Source organism: Rattus rattus, chromosome 2 (assembly GCF_011064425.1).
Source record: "Rattus rattus isolate New Zealand chromosome 2, Rrattus_CSIRO_v1, whole genome shotgun sequence".
Classification (NCBI taxonomy): Eukaryota; Metazoa; Chordata; class Mammalia; order Rodentia; family Muridae; genus Rattus; species Rattus rattus.
The window spans coordinates 2,817,051-2,842,995 of record NC_046155.1 but is presented as its reverse complement, the minus strand read 5'-3'; the positions used below and the strand labels follow the sequence as shown (position 1 = coordinate 2,842,995).

Below are 25,945 nucleotides of genomic sequence, written 5' to 3'. Positions count from 1 at the left end.
TAAAAGCTACTTTGTCAAGGATAGGCAAGCCAGGGATGCTGCTGGGGCAGAACAGAGGGTAGGAGGACTGGATCTAAGACCCACATGCTACTACTTAGTTAGCAGCCATCTGCTAAGAGTGGACCGCTGTTGGGAGTTTCTCCAGTGCTCCATATAACCTCAGGAGCTGGGATAAAGGCACATACCAGCACCGCACTGAGACCCCATCTCTAAACCAAGATGTCCTGGGGGAGGAAACAGAAATATATTTTAGTAATCTGAAATATATATAATATAGATAATAATATATAGTATAAAATAATATGTAATAAAAGGACCAGTGAAACAGCTCAGTGGGTAAAGGCACTTGCCACAAAAATCTGGCAATCTGAGATTCATTTAAAGATAGAAGGAGGAGTTAGAGATTTAGCTCGGTGGTAGGGCGCTTGCCTAGAAAGCGCAAGGCCCTGGGTTCGGTCCCCGGCTCCAAAAAAAAAAAAAAAAAAAAAAAGAAGGAAAGAACCAACTCCACAAAGTTGTCCTCTGACCTCCATGTGCATGCCTTGCCACCAGTGCATGCAATAACAAAAATAGCAATATACAATAATGCATAGTATATTGTTAACATTTATTTATATATGTGTGTAAAAATATTATAACCAGGGGTCTAGAGAGATGGCTCAGCAGTTAAGAGCACTGGCTGCTCTTCCAGAGGCCCTGAGTTCAATTCCAAGCAACAACATGGAAGGTCACAGTCCCCTGTAATGGGATCCAATGCCATCTTCTGGTGTGCAGACATACGTGCATACAAAGCACTCATACACATAAAATCCATAAACAAGAGTAAAAGGCTCTGGAGAGATGGCAATGACTAAAGCTTGAAGACCTAGGTTTGGATTCCCAGCATCCTTATAAATGTTGGATAGTCATGGTGACCACCACTGGAGAGATGGAGAAGAAAGAGTTTTGTGGGAAAACTGGCTTAGCCAAATAAGCTAGCTCTGGGTTCAAATGACAGACCCTGCTTCATTATTTAAGGTAGAAAACAATTGAGGAAAACACTAGATGTCAACTCCCTTCCACACGCAATGCAAATACACACACAAACCTGCATGCATGTGGCCATGCACAACACGTACACAAAATGAGTAAAAGGAATCAACTCAAGGCAAATCAAGCTTTTAATGCATTGCAGGGGGACATAAGTGTACCTCTTAAATTCCAGGACAGGAAGCAGCTGGCTATCCAGTGACCCAGTTGGGGGATGGCAGAGTGGCCAGGACTCTGCAGCAGCTCTTAAGTTCCCTCTGGGCATCTGCCTCATTCCTCTGTCTTCTTGGCCTGGCTTTCTTTTTTCTGATACTCAGTTAACAAGAGAGAAGAAAAGGGCCACTGTGGTTTCCCTGTTTCCATATTATGGGTCCATCCACAGGGAGGAAGGACCTAATGCTAGATCCCTGATCACATGGAGACATGGGGCCCAGGAAAGAAAGGTCCAGAGTTCTTTTAGTTTTAGCCATTAATAGTGAGGGACCCAGGGAGATCACAAACAGACATGCTGTGGCCCTTTATCATGACTCCAAAGAGGATGAGGAATACTCAGGATATATGTGGACTTAACAAAGCCAAGGGGTAGCTCTGGATACAGACAGCAGAGAGACTCTACTCACTAAGCCCATTAAAGGACACAGAGACACAGAATGCCATCTGAGAGTAACAATTTAATTTGCTCAGGATACAACAATGCCTATCTGCCCTTTAGGCCTATACAAGCAAGGGCTTGAGGCTCCCTCTGCAGGAAGATGTTCAGGTAGGAGGACTGAATAACCTGACAGGAGGCTCTGTTCAGAGGTGAGCAGGGGGTTGGGCTGAGTCCTTTCGACCTTGGCCAGCAATGGGCCGGCCTCGCTCCTCCCAGATAGTGAGCCCATCACAGGTGCAGATCTGCTTGGGATTCTGGAAAAGGCCAGCAGAGCGTGCAATGATGCCACAGGCCAACCTGTGGAGGGATGTATTATGGTCAGCATAGGTCTCCTCAGGGTTTCATGTGCCCCACTGGCATATCACCCCCTCCTGCTGGGGATAGCATAACTCACCTCTTCCCAGAATTCCCTGTGACCTTGGATAAGGGATGGCCTCCCCGGCCCAGGTCATCTTCTCCCTCATCAACAACCAGACTGCGGCCAATCACATCCCACACCTTGGAAGGGAAACAACAGCCTGGTCTCCATAGTCCTTCAAGGAGGGTCCCCACATTCTTCCCACCTTACCTTCAGCTGTTTATCCTCTATCCGGAAGGTAGCTCGGCCACTAGCTTCAGCGTGAACATTGCCCAGATCTCCCCGGTGCTGAAATGAGACCCAATAGGGAAGAGAAAAACTTACAGACTCAGAGATCACCAGACACTCCCTTTCCTAGGAGTGAAATCCTGAGCAGAAAGCCACCATGCTGCAAAGAGCCAGCATTCCCAGTCAAACTCAACCTCTCTCCCTACAAGCCTATTGCCAAGCGTGGCTTCCATCGCCAGTCAGCTGACTTCCTGTCCTTCCTAAGTCCAAATGTTCAGGAGCTTGGGGATCCCTAGGCCAACCTCCATTCCCTGAGGCTTAAGGTGGCTACAGTTAACTTTTCTTAACATCACAGTGGCCAGTATTACTTTTCTAACTCCCAGCCTCAAGGAACAAGAGGGGAGAAATATGAGAGGGTGGGCAAAATGATGGCTTTGCCTACTTCTCACTTAAAGGTTAAGAAAAAAAGAAAAGATCATAGAGCTGGGGAGATGGCTCAATGGAGGTCATGAAAGTGGGGGGTGGGGCAGAGCTGAGGTTCCCAGCACCCAGGTGAAAGCTTAGCACGGAGGTATGTGCCCATAATCACAGTGCTAGGGGTGCAGAGACAGAACCTGGGGGCTCACACTGGTCAGTGAGTCTGGTGAAAACAAGCTTCAGTTTTCATGAAGAGACCCTATCTCAAAAACATTAAAATGGAGAGCAATAAAGAAGGATAATTGAAGTCAACCTGTGTGTGTGTGTGTGTGTGTGTGTGTGTGTGTGTAAGTGCACTTATACATACACACAAACATACAGATACACACTCCCACTGTAAGACATTCTGCCAGGCCATACATTAAGAGCCTACAATACATCAGAGGTCATTAGAGAACAGAGTGAGAAATTGATAGAGTTTTGAGGGGTCAGGACCCAAGTAGTAAGCCTCAGAAACCTACATCTGTACAGATCAAACATTCCCAACATGATTCACGGGCAGACACAAATGCCTGGGCTAGGCTGAGCTGTATCACTGCTACACAGTGAAGAATGACAATGGCTTCTACAGTCATAGTAGCTCATGCCTTTAGTCCCAGCCCTGAGAGGTACACAGATCTCTATGAATTTGAGGCTAGCCTCATCTAGAGAGTGACTTCCAGAAGCCAAGGTTACACAGAGAAACCCTGTCTCAAGAAACAACAAACAAAACAAAACAAACAGAAATTTGGCTTCAACTTTATTTTGTATCTTGTCTGACAGAGCTGGCACCTGTTTTTTTGTTGTTGTTGTTGATGATGATGATGATGATGATGATGATGATGATGATTTGTTTTGTTTTGTTTTTTGTCACAATTCCCTATGCTAAAGACTTTAATGGTGGAGAGCCAAGGTGGAGATGACCGGGACCTTGCCAACTGTTTCTGGGGTTGAAGAAGGCAGCAGAGTAACTGAAGGCATGATCTTGAAAGGGAATTAAGGAAAGGCAGTCTTTTCAATCCCTCCCTTAAATACACAGCAGGTAGACCTGGAGAGGCCTTCATGTCTGTAGGATGCTGAGCCCAGCCTACACGCTTGGGACCTGGGAACCAAGAGGAGTTTCAATAGAGCATGGTATAATGGCTACTCCTGGTTGTCAAAGTGACCATATTTGGAATGAACTACAATCCAGAATTGGACGGCTCACCTGTGAACCAGATCTTGAGGCTGGGAGATACAAGTTTCTGACCTGTATCTTGGCATGGAGATCTTGAGGCATGGTGGCTATGAATCCCAGGAGACTAAGGCAAGGAGATCTCTGAGTTCAAGGTTATCACCTTTAATCTGAGCCATACCTTCTGCTGGAGACCCACATAAGGACATTGAAGAAGGAAGATTCACTCTTCTTCACCTGCTTGCCTTGTGGAACTGAGCAACTACTAGATCCTTGGACTTCCATTAACAGCCGATCATTGTTGGGGAGTTGGGCTATAGACTGGAAGTCATCATAACAAATTCCCTTACCATATAGAGACTGCCCATCAGTTCTGTGACTCTAGAGAACCCTGACTAATACATAAGTTGGTACCAGGAGTTGTTCTAGAGGAGCAGAAGTATAAGGATGAATCTTTTAAGAATCTGGAGTTGGTTTAATAATTCATCAGCAGGGGTTAGGGATTCAGCTCAGTGGCAGAGCGCTTGCCTAGCAAGCACAAGGCCCTGGGTTCGGTCCCCAGCTCCGAAAAAAAAAGAAAAAAGAAGAAAAAGAAAAAGAATAATTCATCAGCACCTTCAACTACTGAAACCTCTCCAGATATTCTCTCCTGAGAGCTCGTAGAATATTGAAGGCCTGTGGTGGAAACTATATTTCAAATTTAGAGGCTACTGCCTTTGATTATCTTGACCCATCAACTTTAACTGGTGATGAATTAGGTGACCTGGTGTACAAAATTTTCTACAAATTTGGGGAGGAAATCAGAAAATGATTGTGCTGGCTTGTTGCTCTTCGTATGTCTGGAAAAATTGATGAAGGAAAAGAATGAGCTGTATGATAAAATTGAACAGCTCCAGATGCAAGTAAACAATCTAAAGATTTCTAAGTGTGTCCTTGCAGGATCTCCAGCAGCCACAGAGCTCGAGTTGCAGAAAATCGAACTGAAGCCCTCTTATAAGCTGGATTACAGTGAAAGTTCTTACTTGAAGAATTAGCCTCAGAGGGTGTCAGCAGTTGAAGTAAGGGCATTAATTGGCAAAGAATGGGATCCTACAACTTGGGATGGGGATGTATGGGAGGACCCTGTTGAAGCAGAGAAGTTTGAATCTTCAGATTCTCAAGGGTTTAACCCACCTGAGGAAGAAGTACCCTCAGCTCCAACCCTGAAATGCCTTTTTCACACAAGGAAATCAATCCCTCAGGGTTTGATAAACCAGTAGTGACTTTCTCTGAAGAAAATGCCAGACAAGACAATACTGATGTTCCTCAAGGCCCACCAATAGTTTCTTCTAGACCTATAACCAGACTCACAGCAAAGCAGGCCCCTAGAGGGGAGGTAGACAGTGTAGTCCATGAGGAAATGTGTTACACTACTAAGGAGCTTAATGAATTTGCTAATTCATTCAAGCAGAAATCTGAGGAATATGTGTGGGAATGGATTTTAAGGGTGTGGGATAATGGTGGAAGGGACATAGAACTAGATCAGGCTGACTTCATTGATAGGGGCTCTCTGAGTGGAGAGTCTAGGTTTAATATGAAAGCTTGCACAGTGAAAGTGTCAGAAGTTTGTTTGAATGGTTGGCTGAAGCATTTATCAAAAGATGGCCTACTGAAAAGGAGTTGGATATCCCTTGTCTTAGTGTTGACTAAGGGATTTTAAGGCTCAGGGAAACTGCAAAGCTAGAGTGGTTACCTTGTATAAAACCTAATCCTCCACAATGGGAAGGCCCAGAAGCTATGCCCTTCACAGATCCTATAAGACACAAACTGGTGAGAGGGGCACTAGCACACTTGAAGGGTTCTCTTCTTGCCCTTTTCCTTGTACCAGACCTTAGGGTTGGAGATGCTGCTGCTCAATTGGATGGATTAAATGCAATGGGTTCAATTGGGCCCTGAAGTAACAAGGGCCAGGTGACAGCACTGAATCGCCAGAGACAAGGTGATCGTAGTTATTATAATGGACAGTGCAGGCAAAACAACACTTATAATGACATAGCCCATAATGGCCAGCACAGGAGAGGTGAAATTTACAATGGCATGACTCCTTTGGACCTTTGGTACTGGCTAATCAGTCATGATGTTTCCAGGCATGAAATACATAGGAAGCCTACTGCTTATCTGTATGATCTGTATAAGCAGAAAATTCTCGAACAAATGAAAGGCTAAATTGGATCGTGGCAAAAGGCAATCACAGCCAGTGAATCAGTTTCCAGACATGAGTCAGTTTGCAGACCAAGAACCCCTTGCAAAAAGGGGTGGCCAGGTTCCCCTGAGGAAGAATCTTGATAAGACACCTAAAAGTTTTGCTATTAGCATTTCTCCAGTTCTTCCCCAGAAGAACCTACAGGCATTTACAAGGGTAACTCTACACTGGGGGAAAGAAAATAATCAGACTTCCCAGGTCTATTAGATATGGGTTCTGAATTGACAGATCCCAAGAGACCCCAAGAAACATCGTGGCCCTCCAGTTAAAGTAGGGACTTATGGAGGACAGGTGATAATGGAGTTTTGGCTCATGTCCGACTCACAGTAGAACCAGTAGGTCCCTGAACACACCCTGTGGTCATTTCCCCAGTTCCAGAATATGTAATTGGGATAGAAACTGGCAGAATTCTCACATTGGTTCCCTGACCTGTGGAGTGAGGGCTATTATGGTTGGAAAGGCTAAATGGAAACCTGTAGAGTTGTCTTTGCCAAAGAAAATAGTGAATCAAAACCAGTATCGTATACAGTAATTACTGCCACCATCAAGGACTTGAAAGATGCAGGGGTGGTGGTTCCCACCACATCTCCCTTTAACTCTATCTGGCCAGTGCAGAAGACAGATGGATCATGGAGAATGACAGTTGACTATCCGAAACTAAATCAGGTAGTAACTCCCATTGCAGCTGCTGTTCCAGATGTAGCTTCATTACTTGAGCAAATTAACACATCTCCTGGTACCTGGTATGAAGCTATTGATCCAGCAAATGCCTTCTTCTCAGTACCTGTCCATAAGGACACCAGACGCACTTGCTTTCAGTTGGCAAGGCCAGCAGTATACCTTTACAGTTTTGCCTCAAGGATATATTAACTCTCCTGCCCTGTGTCATGACTTAGTTAGAAGGGATCTTGATCATCTGTCTCTCCCACAAAATATCACATTGGTGCATTATATTGATGACATTATGATGATTGGACCAAGTGAGCAGGACGTAGCAAACACTTTGAGCTCATTGGTAACACATATGCATATCAGAGGATGGGAAATAAATCTGACCAAAATTCAAGGTCCATGTCCATCAGTGAAATTCTTAGGAGTGCAGGGGTGTGGGGCATGCAGAGATATTCTAAGGTGAAAGATAAGGTATTGCACCTGGCCCCTCCCACCACCAAGAAAGAAGCGTAACGTCTAGTGGGTCTATTTGGATTCTGGAGACAACACAGTCCTCACTTGGGTGTGTTACTCAGGCCCATTTACCAAGTGACTCAGAAAGCTGCTAGCTTTGTGTGGGGCCTGGAACAGGAGAAAGCTCTTCATCAGGTCCAGGCTGCTCTACCACTGGACCACATGATCCAGCTGACCCCATGGTACTTCAGGTGTTGGTGGCAGACAGAGATGCTGTTGGGAGCCTCTGGAGGCCCCTGTAGGTGACTCACAGAAGAGACCTTTGGGATTTTGGAGCAAAGCTCTACCATCTTCTGCAGACAACTATTCTCCCTTTGAAAAACAGCTCTTGGCCTGCTATTGGGCCTTAGTGGAAACTGAACGTTTGACAATAGGACACCAAGTTACCATGCGACATGAACTGCCCATCATGAGCTGGGTGTTATCAGACCCGCCAAGTCATAAAGTAAGACGTGCACAGCAGCAGTCTATTATCAGTGTTAGTGGTTTATACGTGATCAGGCCTGGGCAGGGCCTGAAGGCACATGCAAGTTACATGAAGAAGTTGCTCTAATGCCTATGGTCTCTACTGCCAAAGCCAACTGCTGCCAAGCATGTGCCTATAGCCTCATGGGTGTTCCCTGTTATCAGCTGACTGAAGAATAGGGCCTGGTTTACTGATGGCTCTGCACGTTATGCCGGCACCTCCCAGACGTGGACAACTGCAGCCTTACAACCCCTTTCCAGGACAACCCTGAGAGATACAGGTGAAGGGAAATCTTCACAGCGGGCACAACTTCAGGCAGTGCACATGGCATTGCAGTTTGTTTGGAAGAAGAAATGGCCATGTGTACAGTTCACTGTGATGTAATGTTCGCCAATGGATTTGTTTGATGGATGGTCAGGGACCTGGAAAGATCATGATTGGACAATTAGTGAGAAAGGCTTCTGGGGAAGAAGGGTGTGGATAGATCTCTCCAAATGGGCAAAGCACGTGAAGGTATTTGTGTCCATGTAAATGCTCAGCAAAGGTGACTTCAGCTGAGGAGGAGTTCAATAATCAAGTGGATAGGATGACCTGTTCTGTGGACAGTCAGCCTCTGTCCCCAGCCGTCACTGCTCAACGGGCACATGAACAAAGTGGCCATGGTGGCCGAGATGGAGGTTATGGTTGGGGTCAACAACAGGGACTTCCACTCACCAAGGCTGACCTGGCTACAGCTGCTGCTGAATGGCAGATCTGACAACAGCAGAGACCAACACTGAGCCCCAGATTCATCACCATTCCTCGAGGGCACCTGGTGGCAGGTTGACTACCTTGGACCACTTCCTCCATGGAAAGGACAACGTTTTGTTCTTACTGGAGTAGATACTTATTCTGGCTATACATTTGCCTTTCCAGCACATAATGCTTCTGCCAGAACCACTATCCATGGACTTATAGAAGGCCTCATCCATCGTCATGGTATCCCACACAGTAATGCGTCTGACCAAGGAATTCATTTCACAGCCAGAGAAGTACAACAGTGGGCCCACAATCATAGAATCCACTGGTCTTACCATGTTTCCCATCACCCTGAACTGGTCTGAGAGAAAGATGGAATAGCCTTTTGAAGACGCAGTTACAGCACCAATTAGGTGGCAGCAGCATGGATGGCTGAGACAGAGTCCTTCAGAAGGCAGTATATGCTTTGAATCAGCATCTGATATATGGTACAGTTTCTCCCATAGCCAGGAATCAAGGTGTGGAAAAGGGAATAATTCCACTCACTTGTTACCCTCTAGGAAAATTTTTTGCTTCCTGTCCCCACAACTCTAGGTTCCACTGGCCTATCTATTTTGGTTCTAGAGGGGGAAGTGATCCTACCAGGAGCCAAAACAATCATCCCATTGAACTGGAAGCTCAGACTTCCCCCACCCCTGGTCATTTTGGGTTTCTAATGCCCTTAAACTAACAGGCTAAGAAAGGAATAGCAGTGTTAGGAGGGGTGATAGATCCAGATTACCATGGGGAAATTGGATTGCCTCTACACAACAGAGGTAAGAAGGATTATATCTGGAGTGCAGAAGATCCCTTAGGGCGTCTCTTAGTACCACCATGTCCTGTGATTAAAGTCAATGGGAAACTACAACAGCCTGCTCCAAGCAGGATGACAAAGGAGAGAGACCCATCAGGAATGAAGGTATGGGCCACTCCTCCAGGAAAAGAGCCAAGACCTGCTGAGGGGCTTGCAGAGGGTGGAGGAAATACAGAGTGGGTAGTGGAGGAAAGTAGTTATAAATACCAGCTAAGGCCACATAACCAAAGACGAGAATTACAAAGTAATACGAATGCTTCTTCTGCTTTATTTTGCTAAGAACATATTTGTATAGCTATTTATGCTTTCTTCCAATTTCTTTAACATCAATTGGTGTTTAAGTTTTGATACTAAAAGAATGTTCCCAAGGGACATTGCACCATTGTAAATTACAAATGCGTTTGTGATTGTACAAAGAATAGTTATATCATGTTAGGCATATTCCTGACCTTGTTATTGTTTCATATGGATGTGAGATATTATTTGTGTCAAGTTGACAAGGGGTGGATTGTAGTGGCTATTTCTGGTTGTCACTTGACTATGTCTGGAATGAACTACAATCTAGTATTGGAAGGTTCACCTGTGATGATCTTGAGGCTGGGAGATACAAGGTTTTGACCTAAATCTTGGTATGAAGATCTTGAGGCAAAGTGGTTATGAATCCCAGGAGCTTAAGGCAAGGAGATCTCTTGAGTTCAAGGTCACCTGGGAAAAAGCAAGTCCCAGGTCCAGGCATGGTGGTGCACACCTGAGACCTATGTAAGAACATTGGAAGAAGGAAGTTTTGCTCTTCAACTGCTTGCTTTGTGGGACTGAGCAACTACTAGAACCTTGGACTTCCCTTCACACTTGACCATTGCTGGGGAGTTGGGCTATAGACTGGAAGTCTTCAGAACAAATTCCCTTACCATATAGAGACTGCCCATCAGTTCTGTGACTCTGAGAACCCTGACTAAGACATATGGCAAGTCTCCTTTATACTTCAGAGGGCTAAAGGGTGAGATGGGATGGGATGGGACTAGTAGTGGGAATGCAAGAGACAGCCTGGCTTGGATGTCGTTTCCCATGCTGACTCCATTCCATCTGGATGAAGAACTAACTTGCTAACCCTGTGCCATCCTTCCTACATTCTTGTTCATTCCTTATTTCATCTTTGGAAAAAAAATCAAATAATTCTAGAGTCTTATACATGCTAAGTATATGCTCTATAAATAGACTACATACATAACTTTTTGGTTTATTTACATTTTCAGTGTGTGTGTGTGTGTGTGTGTGTATGTGTGTGTGTGTGTGTGTGTGTGTGTGGTGTTCATGTACACACAGACATGAGCACATAGAAATCAGACAACAGCTTACAGGAGACAGTTCTCTCTATTATGTAGGTTGCTGAGGTCAAAGTCAGGTTGTCAGACCTGGCAATAAATGCCTTTACCCCCTGTTTTGCTTTTGGGGGCGGGGAGGGTTTTGTTTTTGTTTTTGTTTTTTTCTTTTAGAGACAAGATCACATATGACCTTATCACAGCCTTGAATTTGCTATGTAGCCAAGGCTGGCCTTAAACTAATCTTCCTGTCTCTACCTCCCAAATGCTATGACTTCAGGCACGTGTTGCTATAACTAGGACAGTCCTCTTTGGTTTTGTTTCCTTCTGATCCCCTGTCCCAAGTAGGGTCTGTGGGTGAGGACACAAGTCCCAAAGCAGTCTTTTGCCTTTCAGGAACATCTCTGCTCTGTTATGACCTAGATGGTTCCCTCTGCCAAAGCGACCAACCTACCTCAGCCTCATCCATATGCAGATCTCACCATCACCCTTCAAAACCCAAGGAGGCAGAAAGCCTACGCATGGACGGACGAATGGACAGACGGACGGACCCCTCCCTGTACTCCCATTCTGTGTGATTTACTCACTTTTGTGTGGACTGGAGCAAGTGCCATTTCCCTGATTAGATTAGAGCATGAACCTTCCTTCCATGTTAGATGCACTCTTACTTTCTCGTGTGGGAGACACCAGCTTGTGTGTGGTGAGCTGCTCTAGGGAGAAGCTCCTGTAGCAAAGGACTGTTGTCCAGCCAAGGACCCAAGGCCTGCCAACAACAACACTGCAACCGCCAATGCCACTGGGCAAACGGATCTTTCCCTTGTCGAACTCCATAACTCAGGCTCCGAGAGTCCAAGCCAGAGGCACCCAGGCATCTATCCCTGAAAAGCTGGGAGACAATTGTTGAGGCCCGCTCCTTTTAACATAACTGTAGCCATTTGGTATTCAGACTCCATGTTACTTACAACGTGAAATTAAACTCATAGTTATTACTCTAACTGACATTGAATAATGCTACTAATAAGCCAAAAAGTTATGGTTGAATCACTTGTACCCTATTATCTCGATGTTCTGAAATTCCCTTGTTTACTACCTGTCCAACTCCCTACCTCACTCGGGACCAATCAGCTTAAAGGTCAGCTGATAATACTTTGTCTAGTTAACCAAAAATGTTGTACCTCTTCACTGCTTGTGTTTTTTGTTTTTTGTTTTTTGTTTTTCGGAGCTGGGGACCGAACCCAGGGCCTTGCACTTGCTAGGCAAGTGCTCTACCACTGAGCTAAATCCCCAACCCCGTGTTTTAACTTTTGAACCTGGTTTTTTATATAAAATACTTGCCCTGAGCACAGACAAGTGCCACAATTAGGTTTTTCCTTCTTGTGGACCTGGACATCCATTGTGTTCAATAAACTTTTTTTGCTTAACTAAGACTGATGGTTTGAGTGGCAATTCCCAGAACCCAACAATAATAAAAAGTTGTCATTTTATGCCCCAATATTAGTGGCATTAAATTCAAAGCAACATCACTTACAAGCATGGCATTGTGCAATGGACCATTCAAAAAGAACATGTCTATCTCACCTCAGAGCAGAGAGGGGGTACTATGACCATTTAAAAAAGACAGAGCGGGGCTGGGATTTAGCTCAGTGGTAGAGCGCTTGCCTAGCAAGCACAAGGCCCTGGGTTCGGGTCCCCAGCTCCAAAAAAAAAAAAAAAAAAAAAAAAAAAAGAAAAGTAAAAAAGACAGAGCTGTTAAAGGCCTAAAAGATTAGTTAAATGCATTGAGAAACATAGGCAGGGGTTAGGAACCCCACAGAAAGGCCAACAAAGTCAACTGACCTGGACTCTTGGGAATTCACAGAGACTGAGCTACCAACCAAAGAGCATACACAGGCTGGAACAAGGCCCCTAGCACATATGTAGCAAATATGCAGCCCAGCCTCCATGAGGGTCCCCCAACAACTGGAGCAGAGACTCTCCCTAAAGCCTGACCGTGGTATCCACTCCCCAACAGAGATGCCTTGTCTGGTCTCAATAGGAGAGGGTGAGACTAATCTGGCAGAAACTTGATGTACCATGGGAGGAGGATTCAGGGAGAGGCAGCACACTCTCAGAGAAGGGAAGGGAGGAGGGGAAGGGACTCTGTGAGGGAGGCACTAGGAGGGGGAAAGTGTTTGGGATATAAATAAATAAATAAATAAATAAACAAACAAACTTAGATTAAAAAAAAAAAAAAGAAACACATAAGCATTGGGCAGTGGTGGAGCACACCTTTAATCCCAGCACTAAGTAGGCAAGGGGCAAGTAGGTCTCTGAGTTTGAGGCCAGCCTGGTCTACAGAGCAAGTTCCAGGATAGCCAGGAATACACAGAAAAACTCTGTCTGGAAAAACCATAAAGGAAAGACAGACAGACACACACAGGTAATGAAATATTCAACACCAGCATGTCTTATTTCTGTGTACTTTGTTGGTGGTGGTGCTCTGTTCTATTTTAGAGTATTTTCTTTTATAAATAATTTTGAGACAAGTTTACACTATATATCTCGGTTGGCCTAGAACTCACTGTGCAGACCAGGCTAGATTCAAACTCACAGTGCTCTGCTTTCCTTTGCCTCCCAAATGCTAGGACTGAAGGTGCACCATGATGCTCAGCTCTACAGATTTATCTTTATCTTCTTCACATGTCTGTATCTCTAGATATGTGTGTATACCACAGTGTGTATGGGTGCCTGTAGAAACCAGAAGATGGTGTTGGATCCCCTGGATCTGGAATTACAGGCAATGTGAAACACCCAACATGGCTGCTGGGAACTGAATTCATCTCAGAAAGACCAGCAAGCACCCTTAACCACCAAGCCATCTGTCTAGCCCCACAATTCTAGAACATTTTCATACGCTTTACTGGTTGAGCACTCCTAAGTAAAAATAAGCACTTAATAGAGTCTCCGAGTTTGGAACGCATGATCTGGGCCGGCAGATAGGAATGCTCACACTGTACCACGGCTCTACTAGATTGGGACGGTCGAGCTTGTACCATGGTTCCACTGATTTTGTGCCAGGAAGTTGTGGACTGACATCAAGATAGACAGCAGGACACAGTGACTCATGCTTGTCACATTGGCGAGGTAGAGGAAGGAAAACCATAACTTCAAGGCCATCCTTGGTTACCTAACCATTTTGAGGTCAGCCTGGGCTACTTGAGATACTATCTCAAATAAACAAAAAAAGATAGAAAATTAAGACAAACTCTGGAGTCCTGAGAGGATCGAAGAAGGAGTTGTCTTTTCTCTAGGTTTCAGAACCAGAACTTGCCTTAGGGCTTTACTCCAAGTACAGGGAGAGGATGCACTCCCCTGAGAGGGATCTTAAAAGAGCACTAAGGAACACCAAATCTCTGAGCAAGAAAGCAATGCTCTTGTGATGGCTAATTTTAGTTATCAATTTGATTGAACTGACAAACACCTAGGGTATTTGTAAAGCACACTTCTGGATGTGTAAACCATGAGGGCTTTGACATAATCAATGGATTCACCCCTTGATAGATTTATGGTATGTTGGCATTACTGGGAGATGGTGGAGGGTAAGAGGTGGGGGCTTTGTTGGAGGAAATAGATCCATAGGGAAATGTCTTTAAGGGCTGCATTTTGTCTGTCCTCTTCCTGTGACCTTTCTCTCTGTTTTCTGGCTACCATGATGTGAACTGTCCTCTACCACGACCTCTGTGCTCCTCTTTGACCTTCCTACTCAATCAAGTAATTGAATAATTACTAGTACAGATGTACTAGTAATGTAAGACAGAGATCACTAATGTGGCAGAAACTCCCTGAAGACAGGAAAGGAATTCTATGGTGGAAAAACGAAACCTCAGTATTTCTGGAAACGCAGCTCAGTGGCAGAGGACTTGCCTAGCATGTGTGCAACCTTAGGCTCCATGCTTAGCACAAGAAAGAAAAAGGCTGAGGGAAGAAGAGACAGAGGGGACAAAGAATAAAAGACAGAAAAGAATGGAGCTCCAAGGGTCCCTACCAAGAGTATCTTTGTACATGGAATTTCCCCTGCTAAACTGAGCTTCCTCGGGGCAGGCACTGGGGTGTACAGCATTGTATCCCTAGGGCCCTGCTCACAAGACTTACCAAGTAAAATTGGTAAGCTAATCAACAACAGACGCAAGGAAAGACCCACACACAGAGCAAGGCCCAAGAACTGACTGCCTGCCTCTGAGTCCCTGGATTCTCTCTATGCCCAAACCCAGCCCAAACCTACACTTACCCGATCAGTGTCCTGAGGACCCCCATGAGATGCTCCATCAGGGTTAAAATGGTCCCCACAGCTAAGGATGAAAAGTAGCAGATAGGTATCCAAATAATCGTGTCTAGACCCTCTTCTCTGACAGTATACCTCTGTTCTTCATTCATCCATTCACTCATTCATTTATTCAACAAACAGACCTATTCTGTGCCAGAATAAGGGCAAAAAACATAGAAACTAAGCACATGGATTGTGTCTTCTGTGAATTTCTGCTTCAGGAGATGTAGAGGAGTAAACAACCAATCATATTATAGAAGACACCACTAGACACAGGGCCCCTTCCTTCCCTGTATCTCAGATGTTGATTTTACATCCTCTAAGCCTTTCATATGCCACTTAACGTCTATAAGCCTCAGTTTCCTGATCTCTGCACGAGGTCTGTGTATTTGCGCCCCCACGAGAATACTCGTGAAGACAACAGAATGTGAAAGTGTGTAGCTAAAGACGCTACCAGGATGTTAAGGATGACTTACCTGTTGCAGTCCTTCGTAAGGTCCCCATACTGATGGACATGAAGCCCATGCAGCCCAGGCTCCAGGCCATCGATGGTTCCCTCAATCAGGCAGAGCTCAGAGGACAGCTGTAGGAAGCGGACCACCCCCTGTACGGTGCCACTGCCCTCCATAATGGCCACTGCTGCTCCCAGATTCTCTGCAAGGCAGGAAATGCTCACTGTCTTTCCATGCCACCCCACCCCAATGGACCAGCCTGTCCAATTAAAGCCATCTGGTTACAAGGTCAGAATAAGTTCATTCCTGTTTTCTGTAAAACTTGGGTTTAACCATGTCTTGACATATTTCCTGGAATTTAACTTGTTCCCAAACCCTCTACCCCAACCTCCTCCCTGATAAGATAGAATGCTCTGCCAAGTAATTTTGAGATGTTTGCCAAGTTACCAAACCTCTTGGAACCCCCCTAGCCTTATAGGGTTGTTTTTTGTTGTTTGTTTGTTTATTTTGTTTTGTTTGGCTATATGAGCCCCACTTTTTCCTATGTTTAATGATATTTTCTTAAACCCTGCTTTAAGGGAGATAGCCCTGTCTAACGGGGGGTGGGGAGGGTGCATGGTATGGTGTGTGTGGTTTGTTTAGTTTGACTAAAAGAATTCGGGTAGTGGCCTTAACTCTTGTTCAGACAGATCAACATCCATTCCTTTCAGTGGCTCAGGAAGAGCAGGGGAGGAATCTCACGTCACTATCATAATTCCCCAAAGCCAATCCAGCCCAGTCCCGAGACTCATGGTTAGATTAATCCCAGTTCTTGCTCCACACCTCCGGTCCCAAAGGCCAAAAGCAAGACTATGAGCAATCACTCACTTAGTTGGCTGCTGCCCATGCCCTTGAGTACAGCCTGCCTCCCTGTGCTTTCCAGGAGCGCTTGCACCTCCTGGCTGGGCAAAGTGGTCTGCACCAACACCATCTGGTTCTCCAACTGAACTTCCACATTCTGGACACCTGGCAGAGAGAGGGGGAGCGGTCAGCAGAGGGCCAGCACCACATGTTGGTAGCACAGGGCTTTCCTAGCCCCAATGCTACAAAGCTTCATATGACCAGAGATAAACCTGGAAGCGTCCTTCTAGTATTAAGAACTTGGGTGTGGTATTTTTGTGAGTCGTGGGGGTGGGGGATGGAACTCAAGGCCTCTCACGTACTAGGCAAGTGCTCTATCACTGATAGCACTGAGCTGCACTCCCTCCTTTTTTTTTTTTTTTTTTTTTTTTGAGTTCTTATTACAGGTCAGATGCTATCTTACTTTTTGGTTTATTGAGACAGGGTATCACTCTGTAGTCCAAGCTGGTCTGAAATTCAATATTTATCCCAGGTCAGCTTTGAACTTGAGGCGAATTCTTCTGCTTCAGTTTCTAAATTCTAGGATTACAGGTATGTACTAGCACCCCAGACTTTTGGAACATGGAATACTCGTCTTTAAAAAATTTTTTTTTTATAAAAGTGGGCTAACCTGGAACTTACCTAAAGGTGGAAGAAGAGAACAGACTCCACAAAGTTGTCCTCTGCCCTCCACATACATGCTGTGGCATGTGTGTCCCCAACGCAGTTAGTAAGTAAAGAAATTTTAAGAGTGGGCTGGCTATATTAGCATTATCCAAGACAGCCAACGGGTGGACACTAACCAGGTGTCCATCACTGCATAACAAGATGTGAAGCACAAACACATACTGTGGCCCAGATGAGGGAACCATTCTGCTACGTGACAGCAGCAGAGATGGCTGCATAGATCATATAATATCACTTGTATGCAATGTCCAAGACAGGCCAATGTGTAGACAGGAAGTGGAATAGAGGGTAGAGTGGAGGAACAGGAAAGTGATAGATGATAGGGGATTTCTTTATAAGGTAATGAATATATAATAGAGGAGATGGCTGGGCAGCCCAGTGAATGAATTAAGTGAACCATACACTTCAAATTGGTGACTTTTATAGCATATGAGCTTTGGCACAATAAAGCTATTACTCACATTAAGGAGGACCATGGCTCCCATCCTAAGAGCTGACACTGAGCATGCACCCTAGACTAAGCTCTCTTTTTTTCTTTAAGATTTATTGATTATGTGGATGCGTGCTTTGTCTACCTATGTGTATGCATTCCATGCAGTGGCTGTAGTGGCCCTAACAGGATGGTTCATCCTGTCTTAGTTAGGGTTCCCCTGGACCATTGTGAGTTGCCATGTGGTGGGTGCTAGAAACTGAAGCCAGGTCTTCTGCAAGAGCAGCCAGTGTTCTTTATCAATGAGCCATCTCACAGCCCATTGAGTCCTCTTTGGTGTGCTTTATCTGGATTGTTCCATTTCATGTTCAGGATAACCCGGGAATTTATCTCTTTTACAGATAAGGACATCAAAGTGCAGAACAATGAAGCAATGTATTGAAAGTATATAGACTGCAGAACTGAAATTCAGGCACCCTAGTTACAGCGCAAAAACAATTACCCCAAACTTTTTACTCATGGTATGAAGACCTAGCCCATGCTTCCTGGGGCTCCCCAACACACACACACACACACACACACACACACACACACACACACACACACACACACACACTATCTACTGCACTCGCACTAGAGCTGAGCACTCACCCTGTTCTGATTACACTCCGTTACTTCCCTCACTAGGCTGTCAACTCAGTGAAGACTGGAACTATATGTGGTCCACAGAGATCAAATTTAAAGTAAGTGTGTATCTTAGAACTCTTAGAACCCTGTTACTGCTGTGAACAGACACCATGACCAAGGCAACTCTTATAAAGGGCAACATTGAATTGGGGCTGGCTTACAGGTTCAGAGATTCAGTCCATTGTCATCAAGGTGGGAGCATAGCAGCATCCAGGCAGGCATGGTGCAGAAGGAGCTGAGAGTTCTACATCTTCATCTGAAGGCTGCTAACAGAATACTGGCTTCCAAGCAGCTAGGGTGAGGGTCTTAAAGCCCACACTCACAGTGACACACCTACTCCAACAAGGCCACACCTCCAAATGGGGCTGGGCCAAGCATATACAAACCATCACAGTGTATCAGCTAAAAGTGCCAATAGGGTCCTATTACCCTTGAAATCCCTGAAGTCACCTCAGGGTATGTAATCCTACGAGATAATTCTTGCATTCTTATGGAGAAGTTTTTGCATAACTAATGCCATATTATTCTGAATTATGACTTTTAATAAATCTTTTTAATCTTTTTAATTTTATGAATGTGAGCATTTTGCCTACACATATGTCTGTGCACCACATATGCCTAGTGCCTGTGGAGACTAGAAGAAAGCAGGACATCCCTTGGAACTGGAGTTACAGTCAGTTGAGAGCCAGAATGCTAGAAATAGAACCTGAGTCCTTTGGAAGAGCAGCCAGTGCTCATAACTCTTGAGCCATCTCTCTAGCACTTTGGCTTATTTTAGTTTTAATTATGTTTTTATGTCTATGTTGGGGGTGGGGTGTGCAAGTGCAGGTGCCTGTAGAGTCCATAAGAGGGCCTCGAATCCCCTGAAAGTAAAGTGACAAGTAACTGAGAGCCACCTGACATGGATCTGGAGACTACACAGGCTCTCCGCAAGAGCAGTAGCATCTGAACCACTGAACCATCGGGCTGTAGCTGAGGAGCCACACACACCCTTTCATGAAACATGGTCTCAATTTGCAATTCGAGTTGGCCTTGAATTCACATTCTTTCAATCTCAGCCTCTACAGTGCTAGGACTATAAGCCTATGACACTGAAGGGACATAGTGCTGAAGCCAGGTTTGCTTAAACTGTGTTTTGGAAAGGTAAGTGAAGAGCTAATGGAGTTGGAGCCATTCCACTGAAAAGTAACATATTCCAAAGTTTTTCCAAGAAGCATTCTTGCTGGGGAGACAGACAGGTGGGACTTTGGTTGGACACAGAGCAATTTCAAGGCATCTGTGGGCTTCTTATTCACAAAAAAGAGACTGCATATAACCATGTTTTCTGGCCTCAGTAAGTGAAATCTGCTTGGCTTTCTCCTAGCTGAGCAGAAGAGTTTCAGTTTACAGAATACACTGAGGGAGAACGTTGCCCAAGACCTTGGGAAAGAGAGCTTTACTCTCTTCCTAAAAGTCATGGGAGGTGATCATCCCTGAAGCCCTTCACATTTGCCCTACAGTAACTGCCCTTCTGTTTCCTCTCCACTGAGCCCTCACTAAAGGCTGGATTGGCTATACTCCAAGATCCAACTGCCAAACAGACCTACCACACCACTGGAAGCCCCACCTCCTTCTGTTTCAGAGTGAGGTCGGGAATTCTTTTTTTTTTTTTTAAGATTTATTTATTTCTTATATATAAGTACACTGTAGTTGTCTTCAGACACACCAGAAGAGGGCATCAGATCCCATTACAGATGGTTGTGAGCCACCATGTGGGTGCTGGGATTTGAACTCAGGACCTCTGGAAGAACAATCAGTGCTCTTAACCAACTGAGTCAATTCTAAAGGGGATAGTCACAAGGAACATTCTGCTCTGGCCCTTCCACATCCAGAGCACAGAATCAGCTCCTCCTGGGAGATCTTGGGTCTAGGAATCCATGCTATGCCCAGGCCAGACCATCAGTAAACCTTATCTGCTGTGTGTGCAAAACACATTCAGGCCTCAGCACTTCCCTTAGACACCTCACATCTCCTTAGCCTGCTCATGAACCCTATCTATGGATTTCCTGTTTTTGACTCTTTAGTCCACTGATTCTCAAGCTTCCTAATGCTGTGATCCTTTAATACAGTGCCCCCATGTTGTGGTGATTCCCCAACCAAAAAATTATTTTTGGTTGCCACTTCCTAACTGCAATTGTTACCATAATGAATCATATGAATCTGTGTTTTACAATGGTCTTTGACCGATGTAGGTTGAGAACCACTGTTTTAGTAGCTTTCCACATAGAAGCCAAGGTGTCCCCCCCACCCCCGTGTATAAATGTGTGTAGTATGCATGCGTGTATGCATGCATGTACCTGAGTGTGAGGGCACATACTTGTGCAGGTGCATGTGGTAGCCATCTGTCTTCCTTAATTGCTCTCTACCTTTTATGTGGAGACAAGTTCTGTCACTTGCACCCAGAGTTCACTGATTTGGCTTGTCGAGCTAGCCAGCTTGCCCTGGGATCCCTGTCTATCTGCTGAAGCCTGGGACCATAGGTGGACTACCACACCAGTGTGGCACTGACGCAGGTGCTGGGAATCTGACCTCGATTCTCACACTGATGCAGCTATCACTTTTACTGACTCAGCCATCTTCCTGGCCCCAGGCACACACATGGTACACATGCAAGCAAACACCCGTACATACAAAAAAAAGATTTTAAAAATAAACCTTAAAAAAAAATTCATCCCAAGTCAGGCAGGTGAACTGTTCAGGTTTGGGTTTTTGTTGTTGTCGTGGTTGTTGTTTGTGTGTGTGTATGTGTGTGTGTGTGTGTGTGTGTGTGTGTGTGTGTGTGTATGCGCACACACGCTATTTTTTTAAAAGATTTGTTTGTTTGTTCAATGTATGTGAGTACATACACACCAGAAGAGGGCACCAGATCTCATTACAGATGGTTGTGAGCCACCATGTGGTTGCTGGGAATTGAACTCAGGACCTCTGGAAGAGCAGTCAGTGCTCTTAACCACTGAGCCATCTCTCCAGCCCTGGGTGAACTATTCTCACTACACAACTGACAAGTGGAAGCAGAGATCCAACTCTGAAGTTGTTCTTGACCTCCACCTGCACAACCCCCTCCCCAAAGCGTATCATACACACACTCTCTAGTGTTGGGTGTAGTGGCGCACACCTTTCATCTCAGCACTCGGGAGTAAAAGTAAGCAGGTGTCTGTGAACTGGAGGCCAGTCTGGTCTACACATTAGTTCCAAGAAAGCCAGGGATATGTAGAGAAAGTTTATCTCAAAATAAAACAAAACAAAACAATCAGTTTCCCCAATCTCCCTCCTACAACATCACCTTTGCCTGTAAGCTTTTCTCCCTTTCCTCTTACAGCCCCCTGAAATGGAGTGGGCTCGAACCACAGGCCCAAAACTTGTATCAACTAATTCACCCCTCGTGACAACAACTGGGTTATGAACACTGTTCAAACACTGCAGAAACAGAAGCATAGAAAATAAACATGGGGTTGGGGATTTAGCTCAGTGGTAGAGCGCTTGCCTAGCTAGGGCAAGGCCCTGGGTTCAGTCCCCAGCTCCGAAAAAAAAAAAAAGAAAAAAGAAAAAAAGAAAATAAACATGAAGTCATTGTCCAAGTGTGTGGCAAAGAGGGCATCTGACTGTGAACAGATCGAACTCCAAAGTGCACCTGTCTCACAGTCACACACCTGATCCTCCCCCGACCAGTGTCCTGGCTTCAGACTCTTACCTCCTTCCTTCCCATTGCCACGATGGCATCCCAGGGACGTGTTCTATGAATGCCCCTTTGGCAAAGCTTCTGTGATCTTTACCTAAGCACAGGGGTAAATATTTTTCCTTAGAAGCCCCCAGTGTCTAATCTATACTGGCTGAAAAGTTGAATTAACATTCAGCAGAAACAAAAAAAAAGCCAGTTTCCAGTGTCAGGGAAATGACTCTGCTTTTCATATCTTTCCTCTTTTGATAGGTCTCCTGCAGACCCCCCTGGCTTCAGCTCACTGAACTGGGCCAGGGATGCTGTTTGCTTTCTCAGAACTGTGCTGTTTCCCAAGCAAGAACTCAGGTGTCCCCCCAAGAACGCCCTTCGTAGGAGGTGCTTTATATACTCTGGCTAGTTCCATGATGCTCAGCGGCTGGACAGGCTGTGTCTGAAGACAGCTCTGGCCACAGAAGCTTGAAGCCTGCACTCTAGGCTCTGCCCCCACATCCCTGGGACTCTGAGAAACTTCCTTTCATTCTTTATGCATCTGTGCAACGGGAAGACTGCTAAACACAAACCCCTGGGCTTATCCCAGAAAGATTTATTCTGCTCTTACCCGCCGCCCCTTTCAGGGTCTTGTGCACAGCGTCCACGCAGCTCTGACAACTCATCTGTACTGTAAACTCCAACTGTGAGAGAAGCAAGGCCGAAGAACATGTCAGGCATGATCCCAATTCTCCACCTCCCCTATGTCTCTAAGCACACATTGCATATGATTTCTCTTCAAATTCCTTCTTAACTATCTCATGAGCATTCCAGGATAGTGGTCTCACCCTCCCACACTCCCATTGTGAGGGGCATCGCTACTCTAACCCCGGAATTTCACCTCCCCAGAAGCCTGCTCTTTCCTGGCTTCCCAAGATAACGATCACCCCAAGGGTTAAGTTACGCGAGGCTCGACATGAAGCTTTCACTCACCGCACACATAGTTCCACCGTCCCCCGACTTCGAAGCCATCCTGGCTGCAGTCACCCGCCTGGGCCACACAACCGGTAGGGTCCAGAGACCAACGCAACTCAGCTTTGTTGGATGGGCGGAGCCTCGGGGGCCGCCCTTTGCTCCACCTCCTTGGCGCGTGCGCTCGCTGGGGCCTAGATCTAAGCCGTCCGGTAGCGGCTATCGACCGCGCAGGCGCATTGATGCCGTCGCTCTAGTTCCCTTAGTAACCATTTGGCGTCCTCTACCAGCTCAGTGGGAACTACCTGGTAAAGATGGAACCACAGAATCAGGAACCTGACCTCAAGCCGATTTACCACCAGTTGCTGAGTCCGCTGTCGATCTTCCCCAGGAAGGCGACGCCTCCCGAGCCTCCGAAACGCAGCGCTCAAGAAGTCTCGGCTTTGCAATCCATCCCGCTTGCAAAGCTGAAAGTGGGGCCGCTGTGCCGCCAGGTGTCCAAGAGGCTAGCAAACAGCGGGAGGGCGGCGCGCGTAACTACCGAGGACCGACTTTGTCTCACCGAGGTTATCCTAGAGGAGCTGAAGTGCAACTGGCGAGAACCTCCAATAGAACCCATTCTGAACTATGAAAACAACCAGAAGCTGCGGAAGCGGCTGGAGTCCTATGTGCTGATCTGCAGTGAGCAGCTCTTCATACGCTACCTGCACCTGCTGGTGACTCTGCCGACCTCTAGAAGGGTCTTCACTGAGTCAGCCACCCTCAGCCGGTTGGCGGTCAACCTTGCCAGGGATTGCACAATCTTCCTCACCAGTCCCGATGTCTATCGCTGCCTGCTGGCTGATTTTCAGACCCTGCTGAATTTAAAGCGCACCCAGGGAGACATATTCAAGTTGCGTCCCCCTGCCACTCCCCCTGGAACTTTCAAGCTCTGTCCAATCCCTTGGCCTCACAGCACTGGCTTAGACCAAGTGCCATGCACTAGCCTCAACCTGAACTACCTTGTTCAACTCAGCCGCCCATATGATTTCCCCAGTGAGCCCGAACCTGATCCAATGCAAGAGTTGAGATCCATCCCCCAGCTGAAGAGTAGACAGCAGCTCCTCTGGGTGCCCTTCATGATAAAAGAAAAAGAAATTGAAGGGAGATCCTCACAGATGGTACCACTGCCTAGCCATTCTCCTCCCAGCAGTGAGATTCCCCCCTTCCCGCCTCACCACTCCAGCCCTGGCTCCAAAGGGGCCAGTCCATGCCCTGTCTTTGTGAGGGGTGGAGTCTGGCAGATGAGTTGGGCCTTCTTCCTCTCCCCCCTCATCCCCTCACCCCACTGATCTTGGCTTCAGAGAGTAAACCACTGCCATTCCGGGACATAGTGGCTGAGGATCTAAAGCAAAAGATGAAGATCATGACAATGGAGTGGAGTCGATACTCACTGCTGGACTCCGGCCTGCCCCCTCTGGTCAGAGTCCTCACCCGGCGCCTATCTGCCCAGCAGCACATAGAGGAACTGCAGCAAATGCTGAAGAGCCTGCAGGAGGAAGAAGCCTCTGGAAAGTGGGATCTCCTACCCCCAAGAGTCACTCCACTCCAGCCACAGCCAGTCACTGTTACTTTGAAGGTACAGGATCAAGTCGTAGTCCAGGTAGCTACTGTGCAACTCTCTGAAAGATACTTTTCTGACTCTTTCCACCTCGAGGGGGCGGACTCCTCTACAACCATCTGACTGGTGAACTGGATGGTAAGGCCATCAAAGAAATGGACGCTGATCGTCTTATTGGGGACACCACCAAAGAGATATACAATGAATTGATAAGCCGAGTCTCTGCTGGTCACTTCTCTTTTGAAGACGCATCCCAAATTGAGCCATCAGCAGATAAAGATTGGTCCTCCTACTTGGCCTCATCTCTTCTACACCAAGATAAACATACGTCATTCATCAACCAAGATCTGGTTGGGTTTTACGCCAGAAGAGCAAGCGCTCAGCAGCTGTTCTCTGAAAAGACGCCTTCTCTCACACTGCTCCAAAGGCAAAAAAGCTGGGACAAGCGACTGAACAAGGGTGCATGGATAAACTGGATGAAACCCTCTGTGTCTGCAGATGACTACTTCAAGTACCTCTCCAGTCAGGAGTCAGATTTCCTCCATGTCATCTTCCAAATGTATGAAGAGGAGGCTCCTGTGGAGATACCAGCCCCCATCAAAGAGTCCCTAGATATTCAGCAACCCCCTCCCCTGATGCAATATGAAGAAGACCTAGAGTTTGTGCCAGGAATGTGGGACTGGAACTCAGTGATAGAGGACAGCTCAAGACTTGGGAAAGCCCACTTCCTAAGCCTGCAGCAGCGTCTAGAACAACTGTGGGTCATGCTGGAAGTGCCTGAACAGAGTCGGTTAGACATGGTCATTAAGTACAGCTCTAATGCACGCCTGCAGCAACTACCAGCATTGATCAGGGCTTGGGAGCGGGTCCTGAAGCCCATTCAGAAGCGGGAGTTGTTGCTAGGGAGACTGGAGTGGTTTGAGCGACAAGCCTCCGACCCCAATCGCTTCTACCAGCCCGATTTGTTGCTGGATCGATTCCTGGAGGAGAATCGGTTCCGTAGCTATATCCAAAAGAAGCTCAGTCAAGTGGAATCTAGTTTGATTCCCTTGCTGGAAAAGATAGAGTCAGTCTTTGGTGAGCCAGTGACCTTCAAGGGACGGAGCTATCTGGAAAAGATGAAGCAGGACAAAGTGGAGATGCTCTACTGGCTCCAGCAGCAGCGGCGGATTCGAAATCTGATCCGGACCCAGAAAACCATCCACCAATCATCCATGTCCACAAGGAACAGCAGCCAGGCTTTGATGGCCCCTGAGAACACTCCCATTACTCATTAAGGGAGTCAAGTGACCTCAAACCCTTCCTCACCCCCACATAGATCTCACAATGGCTTTGGGAGAAATATAGATTATCTTCAAAAGAGATTGAGCTTCTTTTTCTTGATATTCTAAATAAAAGGATCCCCCAAGTTGGTATCCCCATACATGTCAACCGTCCTGCACAATACAACCAAAATCCCATATGTCAGACAGAGCAAGCGTGATCATTAAAATAAGTCCGTGACTCTCCCACAACATTGACTTGGCTGATTAGAGCTCCAGATCACTCTT

General features: G+C 46.2%; 2 protein-coding genes across 2 annotated transcripts; one reads left to right on the top strand and one right to left on the bottom strand.

The window, feature by feature from the left end:
- Positions 1-1,680: 1,680 nt before the first annotated feature.
- Ccs (copper chaperone for superoxide dismutase) lies at positions 1,681-22,957 on the bottom strand. The gene is made up of 8 exons (XM_032891215.1): positions 22,817-22,957; positions 22,455-22,527; positions 16,323-16,460; positions 15,480-15,657; positions 14,968-15,028; positions 2,250-2,327; positions 2,076-2,179; positions 1,681-1,978 (listed from the first exon to the last, which is right to left on the bottom strand). Exons 1-8 carry the CDS (start codon positions 22,853-22,855, stop codon positions 1,825-1,827), a joined length of 825 nt encoding a protein of 274 aa, XP_032747106.1. The 5' UTR covers positions 22,856-22,957; the 3' UTR covers positions 1,681-1,824.
- A 115-nt stretch (positions 22,958-23,072) lies between these two features.
- Positions 23,073-25,672, top strand: Ccdc87 (coiled-coil domain containing 87). Its single transcript, XM_032895299.1, is given in 3 exon segments — positions 23,073-24,004; positions 24,007-24,492; positions 24,495-25,672. Coding segments are annotated over 3 exon segments (2,559 nt in total). The 5' UTR covers positions 23,073-23,109.
- The last annotated feature ends 273 nt before the right edge of the window (positions 25,673-25,945 follow it).

Excerpts from the sequence above, each read along its gene's own strand:
- Ccs (XM_032891215.1), bottom strand. The coding sequence starts at position 22,855 with ATGGCTTCGAAGTCGGGGGACGGTGGAACTATGTGTGCG. Across the intron at positions 2,328-14,967 it reads GTCCTCAGGACACTGATCGG|CACCGGGGAGATCTGGGCAA; the intron begins GTAAGTGTAGGT and ends GTCTCATTTCAG. Across the intron at positions 2,180-2,249 it reads TAGAGGATAAACAGCTGAAG|GTGTGGGATGTGATTGGCCG; the intron begins GTAAGGTGGGAA and ends TTCCCTTCCAAG.